At 53.9% G+C, this 17,350-nt stretch overlaps 1 protein-coding gene across 1 annotated transcript in view; it reads right to left on the bottom strand.

The window, feature by feature from the left end:
• Positions 1 to 17,350, bottom strand: part of ALK (ALK receptor tyrosine kinase) — a 695,731-nt gene that overhangs the window by 27,264 nt on the left and 651,117 nt on the right. Inside the window, exons 13-18 of the mRNA XM_057743015.1 lie at positions 10,023 to 10,173; positions 5,212 to 5,343; positions 4,289 to 4,433; positions 2,174 to 2,356; positions 831 to 929; positions 143 to 295 (exon numbers count right to left, since the gene is read on the bottom strand). Coding sequence (XP_057598998.1) covers positions 143 to 295; positions 831 to 929; positions 2,174 to 2,356; positions 4,289 to 4,433; positions 5,212 to 5,343; positions 10,023 to 10,173 — 863 coding nt within the window. The remainder of the gene's footprint in view (positions 1 to 142; positions 296 to 830; positions 930 to 2,173; positions 2,357 to 4,288; positions 4,434 to 5,211; positions 5,344 to 10,022; positions 10,174 to 17,350) is intronic.

The following is a 17,350-nucleotide window of genomic DNA, read 5'->3' as shown; positions in this document are numbered from 1 at the left end:
GGTCCCTCTGCCCACTGTCAGAGCACCAGTGCTGGGGGCAGACAGCCGGGTCAGGAAGTTTATAAAAGTGCCTCTGAGGTGTCCCAGAACCATGGAAACCAGCTGTGGCTCAAGCTCTGGGTCCCCTCTGCCACCCCCTTACCGATGCAGGAGACGCCGTCCTCGGCCAGCACTGTCCCGTGGTCGCAGAAACAGATGACCTTGTGGCTCTCGGGGTCCACGTGGCACTCGTCTACCTCACAGTGGCTGCAGTTTAGGTAATGCTTAATATTCACTTCCCCGTGGCCCTCCATCACTGGTGACAAGGAGGGAGGGTCAGCCTCGGGGGGGAGGCTGCCCTGCAGTCCACCCCCAGGCTCTGCGGTGTATTTGCAGCTGGTCAGGGACAAGCTATTCCTACGTCCTGGGACATAGGAACACATATATGTGTTCTACGTCCCTGTTCCTATGTCCACTGCCACTGGAGCGCTGCCTGTGCAGGAAAGTCCACCATGCATCTGGTGAGGGGAACTCAGACAGAGGACATGTAGGCAAGTGGGAGCGTCCACACGAGGGAGGCTTAGGTTGGCTGCTACAGGTTCAAAGCCTATCACTGTTGCGTTTTCTAGGGCCAGTCTGCCTGGTAGTCAGTCTTCGCCTTCTGTGTCCATATCAGATCATGCATCCTGATTTCCAGAAAACGTGGTGAGATGACCACCAAGAAGACTTGCCTGCAAGGGACCCATGATCGCACCGTTGTGTCTTGGACTCACAGCAGTAGCCCTGGGGTTTTAGCTGGGAGGGAGAACTGGCCTAAGGAAGCTGGTTCTGCCACCTGGCAGAGGGGGTACCTTTTAAAGCCGGGGTGTACAGGATGCCCAGCGGATTGATGAAGGAGACCCCATCTTCCCCGTCCATCTCGGGGTCATTGTTTGAGGCTGCGTTGCCACCTGTGGCAAACCAGAGAAGAGTTTAACGCAGAGAGGTGGGTGCCCAAGTCTGGACACACGTGCGCATCAGCAGGGCGAGCACCAGGGTCAGGGAGGGGCCTCGAGGGTGGGGCGGTGGGGAGGGAAGGGAGGCTCAGGGCACAGGGGCTGTGCTTGGGGCTCGGCTCAGTAGATGCTGGCTGTGGGGGCCACTTTCTCCTCCAGGTCCAGGACAGCTCCCACTGGGGAGTCTCCACCATTCTGCTGGGGCCCCCTAGGAAGCAGTCCATGTGAGCAAGAGTCGGAAAAGTTCTAGTTTCCCCAGGCTGGGGCGGCCCCTTGGCCCCTCTTCCAGGAGCGGCCAGGGGAGTAGCACGGAGGAGTGGCTCTCCTGTCCCATCCAGTCAGGGTTGGGGCAGGGGGGATGCCCCTGTGCCTTTCGGTTCCTGTCCCTCCTTTCAGCAGGGGTTGGGTTATCTTTGGGCTCCCCCCTTGGGCTCCTCCCTCCCACCCATGGCTCGGAAAAGAAGGGCGTCTGGTTAACACAAGCATCTTACACACAACGTAAAGCAAAGCACAGACGGAACATCACAGCGCGTGCATGCATTGTGTCCTAATCTGTGGGGGTGCTGCAGCCTCCCAGCTTCAGAAGGCTCCTCTGCTCGGCGCCGAGGCCCAGAGGAGGGCGGAGGCCAGGGGCCAGCTGCTTGCTGAAGGGCTGGGCTGGGACTGCCCGCAGCTGCCCTCAGGAGGAGCACCCCTCAGCACGGGGAATGGCGCCCTTCTGGAAGCTGGGGGCTGGAGCAAGAAAGGGAGAGGGCAGAGTCCACGAGGCCAGACGCCGCACACCAGGCCCTTAGGGAGCTGGCTTGGCAAGGACTCGGGCCAGGCCACCCGAAGGGAGGCACGGGGTAGAGCCGTCTGGCCCCCAAGGTTCTCATGCCGGCGCGTCCTTGGGGGTGGCTCAGAGAAGCGTCTGGGGCGCCAAAGCCCCTTTATCATCGGCTTTGGGGGAGATCAAGAACCCCGTGGGATCTTGATGCTGTCCTATCGAAACCTCGAGGCAGGATGCTGGCTCGCGAGCCAACGTCCTGCCTCCGGCGCGCCGTGGGGGGCTGGGAGGAAGGCGTGCAGGGTCACATCGCAGGCCACACGTGAGGCAGGCCGGGGGGCGGGCAGGCGAGGGCCGGGGGGAGGGCGGGGAGGTGAGGCGCCTAGGACTACGAGGGGAAGGGAGTGACACCTTGAACACGAATCATCTTTACCTATGTATCCTCCGCCTCCTCCACCTGAGGAGCACCCCCCGCCACCCCCTCCGAAACCCCCTCTTGTCTCCCACCCCCACTTCTTCACGGCCTGGGGGCAGGAATGTCCTCCGGCGGCGCCTTCCAGCAACGATTTCCCAGACCAGAGCACGGAAGTGTTATCGTTCCAGCCGCCTCCACCACCTGTGGGAAGGGACGCAGAGACGCCTAGGTGAGGATGCGGGCTGGGTTCGGGCGGCGGCTGGGTCCGGCCAAAGAAGCAGGACTCAGTGTCTCTGAGGGCTGCTTACCCCCCTCTCGTGTGCAGGGGGCCCGTCCTCAATGGGGCCTGGGGCCTTCAAAGTCCACAGCTAGAAAACCAAGTGTGCCCTTTGCCTGAGGGAGAGCAGCTCTGGCCACAGCTGAGCACGTCCAGAGGGGAACGTGCCCCACACCCCTGCGTCCCGTCAGGCCTCTGGTTCAAAAGCTGGGGGGGGGGGTGCTCGATGAGGGGAGGGGCAGGCAGGGGACATGACCTCCTAACCGGTTCCCCTGCCGTCCCTCTACGCGCGCCAACTCCTGAAGCGCAGGGCCTTCATTTCATTAACCGCTTCCCATCCCAACAAGAACCAGGACCACCTGTCAAAACTCTGCCAAGGTCACAGCAGTGAAATTCCTAGCAGGAATCCTGGATTAGGCACCAGATAACCCAAAGGGCTTTAACTGTTTACTAGGAAAGAACTGCCCCGGTCTGATCCTCGGTTTCCTCACCTATAACTTGGAGAAAATGAGATGCAGCATGGGGTGGTTGTTAGGATCAGAGGAGACAGGGAGTGTGTGAAATGCTTTGTAAACCGCCAAGTGGAGGGCTCGTTGGGCATTTGTGAGGCAGGACACACACACGCAGAAGGCCTCACCCTCTGAAGCTCAGGCAGTATCTTGTCTGCCTGCTTCTTAGGAGCTGCTCCAAGGTCAAGAGCAAAGTGGGGGTGGGGTGGGGGGGACGTGGTGATGCTCTGGCTACAATGGCAGCAGCTGGAACTCTGCTTCCCAACACTCGCTCTGAACTCTTGCAAAAGAAATGTTCTTTACGGAGATAGGGTGAATGCAACTTTATCTTAAGGGCACAGGCAGACCGCAATACCCCAGCATCCTACCCTATCCTGCAGCCTTCAAGCAAATGTGTGGAAAAGAAAACAATGGGCATAAAAATAAAAACAAATCAGCAACAATGTTTTAAAACATGGATTAAGTATGAAACAGTTTGGCCATCTTGAGGAAAAAAAAAATCCACCAACTTTCAATGTGCTTGTTGACACTTCTGTAAAATGAAAATAACATGTCTGGAAAACCCTACAGGACTGTTTTGAAAAGCACATGTATAATAGATGTGGAAGTGCTTTGTAATTTATTAAAGGCTGGATGGATGTAAGGGCACTGTGAATATCACTGTGGAGATTCCTCTCTGTGACTGCTTCTCCTCCTCTATCTCTAGCCATCTCTCAATTGAAGAGAAAGTTTGAGTATTTATTTTAATTAATCCCAAATCTTAAATGCCTTAAAAAAATCCTCCCTCTGTCTGACTGTGGAGAAAAGAACATACAAAGCTGAGGGGCTGGCTTCAGAGGAGTTAGAGAATTCACAGCCCCTTCGGTGTCTGTCCCCTATCTCTGTGTCACTGGCTCTCACTGAGGACACAGAGAGCCCCACCACGGAGATCTCAGAAAGAGATTTTCCAGTGATAGATGTGTGAGCTGGCAGCTCGGGGCCTGGAAGTTCAAACAGACCACAGGGGCCTGGGATGCCTGACTCTGCCCAGATTTCCTCCATCTGCTCACATCCAGTTGCATTTGGTAAAACTCGGGGAGGATTGGGTTGGCGCTCAGACCGCTGCCGCCGGCCTCATTTTCTCAGCAACCTTCTGCAAGTCCAAACCCCATGTCAGCAAGGTGGCCTCTGGGTCCCCAAGGCCTGGTGTGCCCGTGCTCTCTTGATCCTGGTACCAATATCCAGAGCTCTCAGTATCTTAAGGTCAGCGACTAAATGCCCACAGGTGTGTGGTGGTGCCCGGCTGAGCTGAAGCTCACACAGTTCCGGGAGAATGTTTTGGGAGAGGGTGGGCTTGCAGTGGTTTACCTGCGGCTCCGGAATTGCCGTTCAGCCCTAGAACGGAGGAGTTATTCTCCAGCCTCTCTGGGTGGAACGTGTCTGTCTTGGCCCCATAGGCCCTGCCGCCACCGCCAGCCGCGATGATCAGGGGCACTGGCACGCCATCCTTCATCTGCCCAGGGGAGACATTCAGAGACTGAGAAACCAAGCTGGGCTCCCGCTCTGGAGACCCCTGAGCCATTTCAATGTTTCAACGTGTCCGACAGTTTGCTGGGCAGTGGGTGACATCTCAGTGGTCTGAGGGCCCTGATCTCATGTTACAACAACCCCTCAGCTCTTCCATCCCCTCCAACCCCCAGCTCCTGTAGCAGATCAGGTTCAGTAAGTAAAGCAAAATCACTAGGAGATATAAATGTATATGAATACCAGGAGGTGAGGATCGGTTTTAGAGGCTGTTTATACAGCTCCATTCCTGAAGCTCCTCTCTAGCCTCAGGGATCTGGGAGCTGGTGCTCAGAAGCAGGTCTCTCTTCTTTCCTTGCTCTCTCCTTCCTCTGCTCTCTCAGGGGTCTCTGCTCTGACCCCCATAACGTCAAGATTAAGCCCTCAGCATCACCGTCCCTGCAGGAGGACCCAGCAGGAAAACTTTGCCCATTTTTGATGACATCAGAAAAGTCTATCTTAGGACAGAGGAGGGCACAGTGGGACCCTCTGGGACTCTGAAGCAAGAGGACAAAGGCCTGCTTGGTGAACTCAGGCTGGTACATCAGCATGAGAAGGGCCTGTCCTTTCCTGGACAGACAGGAACCTTATCCCTCTGGGCCTCGGTTTCCTCAACTTTAAATGGGGCTAAGAGCACCCAAGGTGCTTCACTCCCAGGTCTGTCTGGGGATCCAACACCAGGACGCAGAGAAGGCGCTGCCCTGGGGGAGCTGGCACCGAGGCCTCACCTTAAATACGTAGGTGGCTCCGCCCCCTCCTCCGCCCCCTCCTGCCCACTCGTGCACGCTTTTGTTCACGCGGATTTCTTCTTCTATCACGTTGTTCTCTCCAATGCAGACTTTCTGGATTAATCGGTTTGTCTGGAGAAACAAAAAGCATCTCAGTTTGTGCCCAGGGTTCTCCACCTCCCAGTAGACAGAACTTCTGTGTTTAAAGATAGTGTCTGATGATCTCTCAAATAGCTTACAGTTGAGTTGAGGAGGCAAAAAGCTCACACAGATAAGTGTCACTCTGGGCAGTAATGGAGAAGGACCACAGGGGCAGCTTAGAAGAAAATGCACGGGAAGTTGAGGAGGGAGAGTGAGCCTTTGTTGCTGGACTGGTGAGCAAGGAGGACTACCTGGGGGAGGTGGTACTCAGCTGGGCCTTGAAGGACGTGGAGATTTTTAAGCACTGAGAATGGGAGAAAGTTAGGACATTGCAGGGGAGGAGATCAGCATGAGCCCAGAGGGAAGGAGGTGAGTGGGGTATTTGCGAGGGGGGGGGGGGGAGAGTATAAGGAGTCTCTTTGGCTCAGAAAAGTCCATCTTAGGACAGAGAGGTGGTCCAGAAGGACCTGGTAGGATCCTTTAGATTCTGAAGAGGGGATGACAAAGGCAAAGGACCCAGGTGGTAAGACAGGGCTGGAGGGAGTGTAAATGGGTGTGGGTAGAGGGAGCCTCACTGGACAGTCATATCATGGCCAGAGGCCTTGAATACAAACAGAGAAGGAGCTGGACTTCATTTTCTAAGCAGTGAGGAACCATTGAGGTTTTTTGAGAAGTTGTAGTTTGAAGCATCATGTAAAGAGAAAAAAAACAATGGGAGGCCAAACTCGGGTTTTATTCCACCCAGTGTGGGCCCAGGCATCTGGGAATCTCTGGGGACATGTGGGAAATTCCTGTGACCCAGAATCCTGGAATCCCTGTTTAACGAGGGCAGCGTTTCCAGAATAACCACCCTGCTTTTCAGTCACAGAGGCTGAGACGAACTCTCCACACATCGGCCTGACCTCAAAGGAAAATGACTTTTGTTTCACTTAACAGAAAAAAGGCCAATAAAACACCAAATTTTCATGGAATGTTGCTGGGTAACCAGCCAGTGGACATGGCAATTCATCTTGAGCCACTCCTTATGCTAAAGCACTCAGGGGTGCTGGGAATGAGTACTAGGGAAATTTCTGGATAAATAGCTGAGATGCAATTTGTTTTATGGCATTTTGGATTTAATGATGGAAGTAATTTGATATTTTTTAGAGTGGATTTAGTGTGAGTGGAAGGCTCTGATGTGCTATTGTAGAGACCTCACATAACTCCTGGGTACATGCAGTGCCGTCCAGGGCTGGGGCAGGGGCAGAGTGGTGTGGAGTCTGCTGGAAGGAAACCCTGCTAACTGCTGCCTGGGAGGGCCTGAGATGCAAGGGGCACACCCTGAGGGCAGAGCTGGGGACAGGGCATGGAAATGTGTGCTGCCAGCTGGGCAGAGAAGAGCACAGGATACAGGGTCCAGTCTCGCTTCCTGACTGGAGATGTGCTGGGCCATCTGCCTGGATTTGCATCCTCCGTTAAGTGGGGAGCTGCCCAGTGTGAACCAGTGGTGCTAAGAAGGTCCGTCCCCTCTGACCCTGCTCCCTTTCCTCCTCTCCTCTGCCTGGCAGCAGTGGGGCCCCCACCCCTTGGCGGTGCCCTCTTCCCATGAACAGAACCTGTGGATGGCTAGAGGGAGCAGCTGGGCTGAAGGATGGCCTTTGGTCTACCTAGAGCCCAGACTCACGTCCATTTCCCGCTGCCCCGGCTGGCTCAGGGATCTCCTTTGAATCAGGTGGGGGGTGGGGGGGTGGGAAACAGTTGATTCGACCCTCAGTGTGCATCTTACTGGGCCCTCTGCAGCCTCTGGAGGAGATGATCACTTTTTCATGATTTGCTTTCTTTATCTGACTTCTGAGAGGCCACACCCTCTGGAGTCTCCTCCTACATCCCTGGTTCCTCCCCCTCTGACTCCTGCGTCAGTTCCTCTTTCCACTACCTCTAAATGTTGGGGGTCCCCAGGGCTCAGTCCATGGTCCTCTCCATCTATACCACTCCCTGGACAATCTCAACCTGCCTCAGTTCACGCTGATCTCTCTCGGATTTGTATCTCCTTTCCAGACCTCTCTCCTGAGCTCCAGCGGCCTGTCCCCCCTCGTCCACCAGCAGCCTCCACGTGGCTGTCTGCCAGATCAGTTCAACTCAGGAAACCTGCTCCTTCCGCAGCAGGCCCCTAGCTCCCTCCTTCCAGCGGCTTGGGCACAATTCTTGGATTTTACATTCAAAATACACCGAGAATTCAGCCACTTGTCACCGGCTGTTACTGTCTTTACCCAAGCCACTGTCATCTCTTGCCTGGATTAATGCCATAGCCATTGGATTCATTGCTCTGACCCCTCCCTTGGGCCCAAGTGGTCTGTTCTTCACACTGTAGCCAGAGGAGCCTTTTAATATGCAAATCACTTCCGGTCACTATTCTGCTCAAAGCCTTCCTGTGGCTTAAATACGTTCTTCTTTTTTTTTAATTTTAATTTTTTTTTTTTTTTTGGCCACGTGGCATGTGGGAATTTACTTCCCTTACCAGGGATAGAACCCCTGGCCCCTGCATGGGAACCGTGGAGTCTTAACCACTGGACTGCCAGCAAAGTCCCTGAAATATGTTCTTCTGATGGTCTGACCCAGTCCCCATCACCCCTCCCTCATCTCTGGAGCGCGTTCCAAGCTCGGGCTGGCCAGGCACACAGGCAGAGCCACTCCACGCAGAAATGCAATTGAACCAACAGTGCTGCCAAAGCCTGCAGTTTAATTCTCAGGGTCCACTTCATGCTGTAGAAGATCCTATCTAGATACCATTTTTCAACCTACAGAGGACTGGAGATTGAGGTAGTGCCTGTAAAAGGTCTTTCTCCTTTTCTCAAATGACTCTTGGGGAGCCAAGGTGTTGAGCCACTGGGAAGACCAATTATGTTCCCCACGCCCATGCTATGACTGACCTGACCAGCAGAGGGGGCTGCCCCAGTCCCTGGCTTCTTTGGAACTTTCCCTGTGCATCCGCAAAGTTTGAGAGCAAGTAGGTTGATTAATAAAATGATAAAATGTAGCAATCCAGAAGAAAAAGTAGATTACAATTGAATTAAAAAAGGACACAGTCCTGTGAAAAGACATAACTGATTACAATCCAATCAAGTAAAAGTCCTTTGTAGAAGTCAATGCAATCTTTCTGCTTAGATGAAAGGATTACATTAGCACTCAATAAATTCCTGTGAAAATTACAGCAGCTTGTAATTTAATGACTTAATACATTATATCAGGTTGGACAATCCTGATTATAGCTGCTAAATAAAAGTTAGAGTCCAGACATTTCATGCATACCATTGCACCTGCAAAGCTTACCCCTGTTGCTTTGCTTTCACCCTCTTTAAGGTAGGGTTGGGGGTGGGGCGCTGTGCTTTACTCTGGCTCCCAGCCTGGGGCCTGGCACTTAGGAGCGCTGAGGTTATTATGTAGAATTGAACTGCTTTCTCATAGCCCTCGTTCCCACATCTGTCTTCCAAGTCTGCTCCTGAATAAGTTTCTGGGGAAGGAGCCCTGGGTTCTGGGACCTAGAACCCAGATCCCTGCCTGGGCCCCACCTGGTGCAGAAGTTCACCCTCGGGTGAGGGTGTGGCCTGGCCCAATGTGGAGACTCACCCTGCAGAGTCCTGAGTCCCCATCAGGACAGCCAGCACCATCAGGGTCCTGCCCCCACCCCCAACACAGGCAAGAGGCGTGGCTGCTGATTTATTAGTCTCCATGGTCTCCCCCTCCAGGTCATTTTAGACCACTACTGGCTTTCTTAAGTGCTGCTGTTGGAGCGCTGCCTGTGAGACATCTGGACTCCAGTGGGGTCAGGAACCAGAATGAAGGGTTGTCTCTGGGGCTGCAGGGGATGACAGTCTGGCTTGTCAAGTGATGTGCTATAAGTGGAAAAGGGGAAAAGGCTGCAGAAACTGAACTTGCCCAAGCAAGTTCGGGGCAGCAAAAATAGGAGCCAGAGTCTCTGTGCTGCATTATGAGTGACTATGGACGAGTCCCTCCCTCTCTGTGGTCTCCATTTTCTCATCTGTGAAATGGGGGAAGTGGATTACATGGTCTTCCAGCTCCTAGTCCATGCTTTAAAAAGCTTTAAAAATTTTTAACCACAAATAATGAATAATGTGTGAATGCATTCTTTTTGTAACAGTGTCAGACATTACTGACAAAGCAGCCTCAACTCCAGTCCCCTCTCCAGAAGCAACCACTGTTATCTGTATCTTTCAGAACATTATGTGCATATATGTGGCTATGCATCTGTGATTCTGAGCTGAATGAGACATCTTTCGTCCAGTATTCTCCTGTTTATAATAATACGGCTAAAGACAACAACACTGCCCTTGCAATAAAGCTTAGGAAGTGGGCTTCGACTTGTGCTGAGAGGAACAACCATGTGCCCATTTTAGCAGAATTCAGTTCTTCGGCTTTAAGGATTGCTCATGAAACCCATGCCTCAGCCTCGGTCCCTGTAGGGATGTGAACCCCCAAAGCCTCACGACCCACTATCTCATGCATCCAGGTGGCCCTGGAAAGGGAGGAGCATTTGCAGGTAGAGCAAGGCTGAGTCCTGCCATCTCTGGACGTGAGCTCCCAGAAGGGGTGTGTCTGGTGTCGGTGTTCTCCGAGGGACCTACCTGGGTCCTGGTGAGTGTGGAGGAGAAACCCCCGCTCTGGGCACTTACACTGGGGCAGGCGTCTTCCCCCTGCTGCCCGACCAGGATGTACAGCGTGTCGTCTTTCTCCAAGTTGAAGATGCCCAGCACAGACACGCCGTGGGACCGCATCATGGTGTTCTTCCCGCCTTTCCCGCCAGCGGCTCCATAGCCTGAGATGCTGCAACAGGACAGACAGAGCGCATGGGCTCCCACCATCATATGAAGACCCACTCCCTTCCTGCTATCCCAGTGGCTCCCAGCAGGCCAGCTCACCACCCTCGTGCTGGAAGGCTCTCCCCTGCCTCAGACCATGAGATCAGCAAGGAGGGTCCCCTCTCCACTGTCGGAAGAGGGGGGTCAAGTTCAGAGAGGGGCAGGGAAACGCCTCATTCACAGAGCTAGGAAGGTAAAGAACTAGTAAAGGTACAAGAGAGGAAGAGAGGGAGAAGGGGGGTGGGGAGAGAGAGGAGAGAAGACACAAGGAGAGTCTGTATTTAATGTGGGCTGCTGGGGTGATGGTGTCCTGAATATCTGGGGTTTCCTATTATGGATTTCTCTCCCTGTCCAAGATCAAATGACTCATGTGGTCGACCTTAGACAAGTAACTGAACTTTCCTGTTCATCATCTGTAAAATAGGGATAAGGAAACGTACCTGCTAGCCCATGTGTGTGGTAAAGATTAAAGAAATGAAGTCACATCAGTCTCAAAATTGTGGCTGGCACAGAAGCAGCACACACTAAGTATTTATTATTATTCTTACTGGTAGAAGTAGCAGTAACTGACTGGGTGCAAAGTTTTAAAAGTAGCAGTAATTGACTTGGTGCAAAGTTTTAAAGTCTCCCCACGGGGTCTAGACACAAGGAGTCCCTTATGGAACAACTGCGGAGAGTGGTGTTTACGAGCACAGACTGTTTATCCCCATCCCGCCAGCAACTCTTTCCGGAGCAATGTGTATGCAGACAATGAGCAACCAATCCTGATGAGCATAAAGCCAGAGTGTGCGGATGTGGGAGTATTTCTGCTGCCTCTTAGGTGGTTGAGATGAAGTCAAGCAAGGATGGGGGAGAAAGGACCCAGTTGGGGGACTGCATCAGAAGAGCGTTGTGCCGTGAAGACAGCTCGCGTGCCTGTTACACAGCCTCCCCAGAGACTGGCTGCCAGGGAGAGGGATTCGGTGGGCAGGGGCGGGGGGATGGTGGGCAGGGGTGGGGGTGGGGTGGGGGAGGCTTTCAAGTCCCTGCGTATTCAGATCCAAGGTCCTTGGTGAAAAGCTTCCAGAGAGAGCTGCAAGGCGGTTCTGCACATGTGCACGCACGGTGGCCTCTCCACCTATAATCCTAGGAAATGTCCTGTGTTCCAAGCACGGGAGGGACCTCCTGTGGGCTCTCCTAAGGCATAACTCAGGCTTGTTCTGCAGAGAACAGCCTGGGGGGCCAGCTGATTGCTGTCATGGCAGGTGAGGAAACGAGGTCTCTGTAGAGAGCGAGGGAGAGTTGAGCCCATCGTCCTGTCTCTGGGGCCTGGCACGGATGGGAGCTCATTGCCCACTGGCATAAGGCTATGTGCCTAAGAGGAGATGGGAGACGGGCTCCAGGCTCTCGAGGAGCTTCCAAAGAAACTGGGGAGACAGTCAGAGTGACGACAAGAGAAATCTCCCTGTGGGGGTGGTTATACTGGGGAGGCAAAGCAGAGGGACCAAAGGGCGTTGGGGTGCCACGCAAGGAGTGGATCATTTCTTCACTGTGTGTCCTCTTAGAGTCCCAGATTCTTCCCTGTGTAGCAGGCATGCGAGCTGTCTTCACGGCACAATGTTCTTCTGATACGGTTCACCAATTTGGTCCTTTCTCCCCAAAGAACCATTCTTTCCTTTCCAAACTCACAGGGCCCTGGGGGAGGTTCAACATCAAAAGGAGATAGTGGGGTGAAAGCCCTGAGAAAGTAGCAAATCTCTGCACAAATTGGGGCTGTCAGGTGCTTGGGGCCTGGGAAAGAGGCAGAGGACCACGACAGACATGGAGGCAGCGGTGTTGGAGGCCTTGGCTGGTTTTGGGGGTCTGTGGGGTGCGGGTTTGAAATCAGCTTCGTGGTGGAGATGATGGATGGATAGCACTCAGACAAGCAGAAAGAGGTGGAGGGTAGGAGTCAGGCTCAGGTGAACAGAAATGAAGCTGTGGGAAAGCCAGGTGGCCGGGGTGGGGAAGTGAGGGGTTGCAGGTCTGCAGAGGGAAGCAGGGCCAATTCCTGAGCATCTTACAATGTGCCAGGAGTGAATGCGTGTGGCATCCTTGCAATAGCCATAAACAGTAGCTGTTAGCAATCTCAATAGACAGATGAGGAAACTGAGGTCCAGAGGGATTCATCTGGACCAGGCAAACCCTGGTCCAAACTTGCCCTCCAACATGCCTCTGTGAGGCTATATGGAAGCACAGCTAGGGCAGTCTGAGAAACTACCGGCCCATCTAATTCACTCAGACCTCAGCCAAACCCTTGCTCCTGACCCATTAGAAAAGGAGAGGTGACAAGGACAATTAAAAGGCTGAGGAGAAGGGCTCATTGATGAAAGGAAAGCAGCAGGATTATTTAGCTCAGAGACGCAAGTCTGGGGCGGGGATGGCGGTGGGCGTTCCAGAGACTGTGGAGCGTAGAGACAGCAACATGGGTGTGGAGGGGCCACATCTGTCCTGCTTGCTGCCCCAGGGTTCCGAGGATTTGTCAGGTTACCTAAGAAAGCCGTTTCAATCTGAAGGTGCGGTTTGCTTGGAAAACTGCTGCCCGAGAGGGAGCCCTTGCTCTGCCCGCTCCTGCTATGGCTGAGAGGTAAGCTGTACCCTTCTCATCCTTTTGGCATCATTTGCATAGTTATTTGCATCAATCTGCATGCATTATGAATCATTCTGAACTCTTTCACATGTTTAAATTTAGCCAAAGCATTATATTTTAGAAGCTGTTTGTTCCTGACACGGTTTTTTCCCATCTCTAAGCCTCCTTGCCTATTTCTCCTGCCCCCAACCAAGTCTGAACTCCAGCCCCATCTGGGTCTTGACCTAGTTCCTGGCAGTGAGGTGGATGGAAAGAGTCTCGAGTTCTGAGTCATACCCTGGGTGCTCTGCTGGCTGTGTGACTTGGGACAACTTGGTTAACCTCTCAGAGCCTCAGCTTCCCCCACCAAGGGAAAAAATGAGAACAAGGACCCCTGTCCTCATGAACGTAAGTAGTGGATTTGAAAAGACTGCAAACCGCTGCCAAGTGCAAGGTGGGGGACTCTGGGCTGGGGTTGGCTCTACAGACCCCAGAGGAGACAGCAGAGCTTGGCACCCAGGTGTCAGCAGCTGGATTTTCTTTCCTGTGTAATGGCCCAGTCCCACATTTCCACCTGGACAATCACCAGCTGAAAGACACAGGGAGCTGGCAGCTGCCCACCTGGACTTGCAGGGGAGGTAGTGCTTCCCTCATCAGCCCTATGAGGCCTGAAATCCCACCACAGGGCGTCACTCCTTTGGAAGCTTCTAGTTGCTACTACAAGGCCGATCTCCTCCGGGCTGGGCTCTGCCACAGTGAAGAAAGCACAGGCTGGATGCAGACAGACATGGACCCAAATCCAACCCTGTCACTCAGGGCCAGGAGCTGGGTGAGACATCTCCTGCCCAAGTGCTGGTCTTGCACTTGGTTGACCTTGAGAGCCAGTGCCTCTTGAACTTTTGTGTCCCAGGCACCTCGCTTACTTCTCCTGGTTCTGGCCCTGTTACTCACCAGCTGTGTGACCTTGGGTAGATTATGTACCCTCTCTGAGCTCCAGTTTCCTCATCTATAAAAGGGGGATAATAATATTTACCTTGAAAGGTTGTTGTGAGAGTTACATGAGATAATGCCTATAAGGGGGCCTAGTTCACCCCCTGGAGGGAAGCTAGTGAGTAACAAATAGTAACTGCTCTTCTAAGGTACCCCTGGGTGAGCCTGTCTACCCCCCTCCAGGGGTGACTTCTAGGAGGGAGAACAGGGTGAGTGAGTGAGGCCCCAGATTCCGGAGAGCAGGGCAGTAGGTGGAGCAGGGTGTGGCCAAGGGGCCAGGGTCAGGGGTGTTCAGTTTCACCCAGGACCCACCTCCACAGGGAGCCAGTGGGGGCACAGGCCAGTCTTGGCACTTCTGAAGACCCCCGAACTGTACGAATCCTGTAACGCAATCTCATGCCAGAATAATAACCTCAGCCGGAATCTCTGAAGCTTTCTTCTCATTCCTTGTAAACAACTTATTTTGATGGTTGACAAACGACAACAAATTAATATACCTGCCACTCAAGTGGGGAAAATGACTCGCAGTGATTCCAATTTACTGGAAATTACAGGATACTGTTCTCAACGAGTTGATGCTGTAATTTTTTTGTTTTTCTTCCTCTAAATCTATGTCCCCTGGTCAGAATGGATGTTTATTGGGTTTGTGTTTTGTGTTATTGACTGTGAGCTATTGTTACCTGATGTAATTGAGTTGTGAATCTTTTTTAAATAAAGAATTAGCAGCAAACCAAAGTGGCTGCCTGCCGGATCCTGAAAGGAGAGCACAGCTGGCGTGCCACGCGATGGCGGCACCAGCACCACACTCGGCAGGGCTGCTGGGGGAGCTGGAGGAGAAGGAGTGAGAGCACCCCACTTGGAGAAGCAGGAAGCACCACATTTCTCTCCCACACCCACTCTGGGATCTGCCTCTAACACCCAGTGGGACCACGTGTCCCTTTCGTCCTCTGAGTCTCGGTTTCCTCCTCTGTGAAATCAGAATAGTCAGGTCTGCCCTGCGTATCCATCGTGCCTCCTGGGCTGCTGTGAGCGCTCAGGAGACGCTGGTATGTGCAAGGCTTGGTCAGTGCGAGAGCTCTGTGCAGATACATAGTCGTATGGTCCAGATGGGTCATTGAGCCATCCCGCGACACCTGGGGGTCCGCGGTTGGAGGCGTGTGCTCCTTGCCGCCCCAGTTCTATTCCATTTTTGCACCAATGAGCAAGACTCATCGTCCACTCGTTCCCTATCACCTTCCTGACCCAGGAATATCAGAGCTGGAAGAGATGTCAGTGACCTCTCTCTCCAACCCCTTCTTTGACAGATGAGGCCCTCGTAGAGGAGGGAGAGCACACTTTCAAGGTCACACACTGTGTCAGAGGTTGAACCCAAACTTCATCCTGCCTGCGGCTCACTGACATTTGCTCAGTGCTGCCCGCCCCCTCCCGTGACTTCCCCTGCGGTGGCTATCTGCACAATTACTCTGGCAATGAATCACGCCTGTGACTCTCTTCTACAATTGTCTAGAACTTCATTGGCATTGTGGACTGTTATTGAACTTTTCTGCCCCGTGGTCTCTGCAAAGACCGCAAGGCTCTAGAGGCTCAGCCCTCTCCACAAGTTCTGCAGCACCTACTCAGCGCCCGGTAAGACAACCGGAGGCCCCCAGCTCGAGCCGGGCATGCAGTAGGTGCTTCATGGCTGCTTGTGGATTTTCATGATGCTGTCATCCAGCTGCACATGCCGGTTTCTGGAGCCAGGTGAGGAAATGCACGTCAGTGATGGAGGCTGTCAGGAACAGCTGTGGCCCAGGTTGGCTGGCGGGCTTTGCTGGCTCCAGCTGGGATCTGGGACCCCTGTACATTATGTCTGAGGCACAAGTGAACCGTGTGAGAACTGCCAGCAGGAGCTGTGGGCTGTGCTTGACGAATGTTTTCATAGACGATCTGTGTGTGTGGGGGGGGGGGGGCGGAAGCTGGGGGAGGAGGAGGGCTGGGAAGGAGGCGGAACCCTGGAGAGGTAGGAAGGAAGGAAGACAGGCAGGAGGGCTGGGGGGCGGGAGAGAAGGATGAAGAGGGGAAGAGGTCAGGAGGAGCGAGAGGCTGGCGGGCTGACATCTCCTGCAGGCGACTGCCCCTGCGTGGGTGTGCCGCGCACGGAATGGCACGAAATCCCCCCAGGCCCCGGAGCTGGGCTGTCAGCATGTCTCCATTTTATGGTGAGGCTGAGGCTTGTTGGCCCAGCGCCCACCCCACCGCCCATGCTCTCGTTCTCATCTCCCTCAGCCAGCCACCCCCACGGGCTCTCAGAACCAAGACTTGGAAATCTCCCACGTCAGGTGCCCCTCTCACTGGTACCCTAAGCCTTGCCTGTCCTTCTCAGCCGAGCTCTTTGGGGCAGGCGCTGTCCGTCACTGTCCTGGCCTCCTGGCCCCCCTGCGTGGCTACGCTCCTGGGCGGTGCGTGCTCCGCCTCCCCCTCCCCCCAGCCCTCCAATCACGCCGATTCTACCTTCCAAACGTTTCATGCTCTCCCGCCACGGCTCCCCCGCCCTGGTTTAGCCCCACTGGACTCTTGCCCGGGTGACCTCCCCAGCCTCCCCCCTGCTCTCCCCGCCTCCCCGCCGCCCCCCCCCCCCCCCCCCCCCCCCCGCTTGCTTCTCTCACCAGCACCATCGTGCCGTCACCAGAAGGAGAGGAATGTGTTTGGAAGGTGAGGCTTCAGCCTCAGGGCCAGGTCCTGCCTCAGCTCCCGCAGGCCCCGGCTTGCCCCAGGGGCTCCTTCCACCGAGAAGGCCCTCTATCACCTTCAAAACTTAACTCAGGCTTCTGGCTCCTTGTGGGAGCCAACCACGGACCCAGGCCCTTCCCCTGGCCTCTGACAGCAGGGCTGTGCGTAAACCTCCGTTGTAGTCCTTTCTACCCACACTGAAATGCTTTGCTCCTACGTCTACCACTGGGGGGCTCCTCTTGGACAGAGACTGGATCTTGTACCCCTTTATATACTCAAGGGTCAGGCACAGTGTCCTAATCGGTGCTTAATATGGTCCGCTGAGATTTGCAGAGCAGGAGGGGAGCAGGTCTGGACAGCTCTCCTGTTTGACAGAGGACGTGGCAAAGTCAGGGGAAGGCGAAGCCCAGGCAGGACAGCGGTGTGTGTGGGTGGGGGGAGATGGAGATTCAGGTTTTGCCCCTGAAGCCACATCCCAGCCTGCTGGCTCCTTCCCAGTCTGTCCTTCCTCTCCCTCTTCGTGGTGACAGACAAAGGTGTAGAAGGCGGGACATGAACGCCAGATAAATGACCAGCTAAGACTGGGGGGTTTTCCCTACTATATATAAAATAGACAACTAATAAGAACCTACTGTATATCACAGGGAGCTCTACTCAGTACTCTGCAATGACCTATATGGGAAAAGAATCTAAAAAAGAGCAGGTGTATGTATGCATATAACTGATTCACTTTGCTCTACAGTGGAAACTAACACAACACTGTAAATCAACTATACTCCAATAAAAATGAATTTAAAAAAAGAATGGGGGTGTTTTCACCTGTATGCATCCCTGAGGAAGCCCCAGGCAATGATAC

Source organism: Hippopotamus amphibius, chromosome 7 (assembly GCF_030028045.1).
Source record: "Hippopotamus amphibius kiboko isolate mHipAmp2 chromosome 7, mHipAmp2.hap2, whole genome shotgun sequence".
Classification (NCBI taxonomy): Eukaryota; Metazoa; Chordata; class Mammalia; order Artiodactyla; family Hippopotamidae; genus Hippopotamus; species Hippopotamus amphibius.
This window is presented reverse-complemented; position numbering and strand designations above follow the sequence as displayed.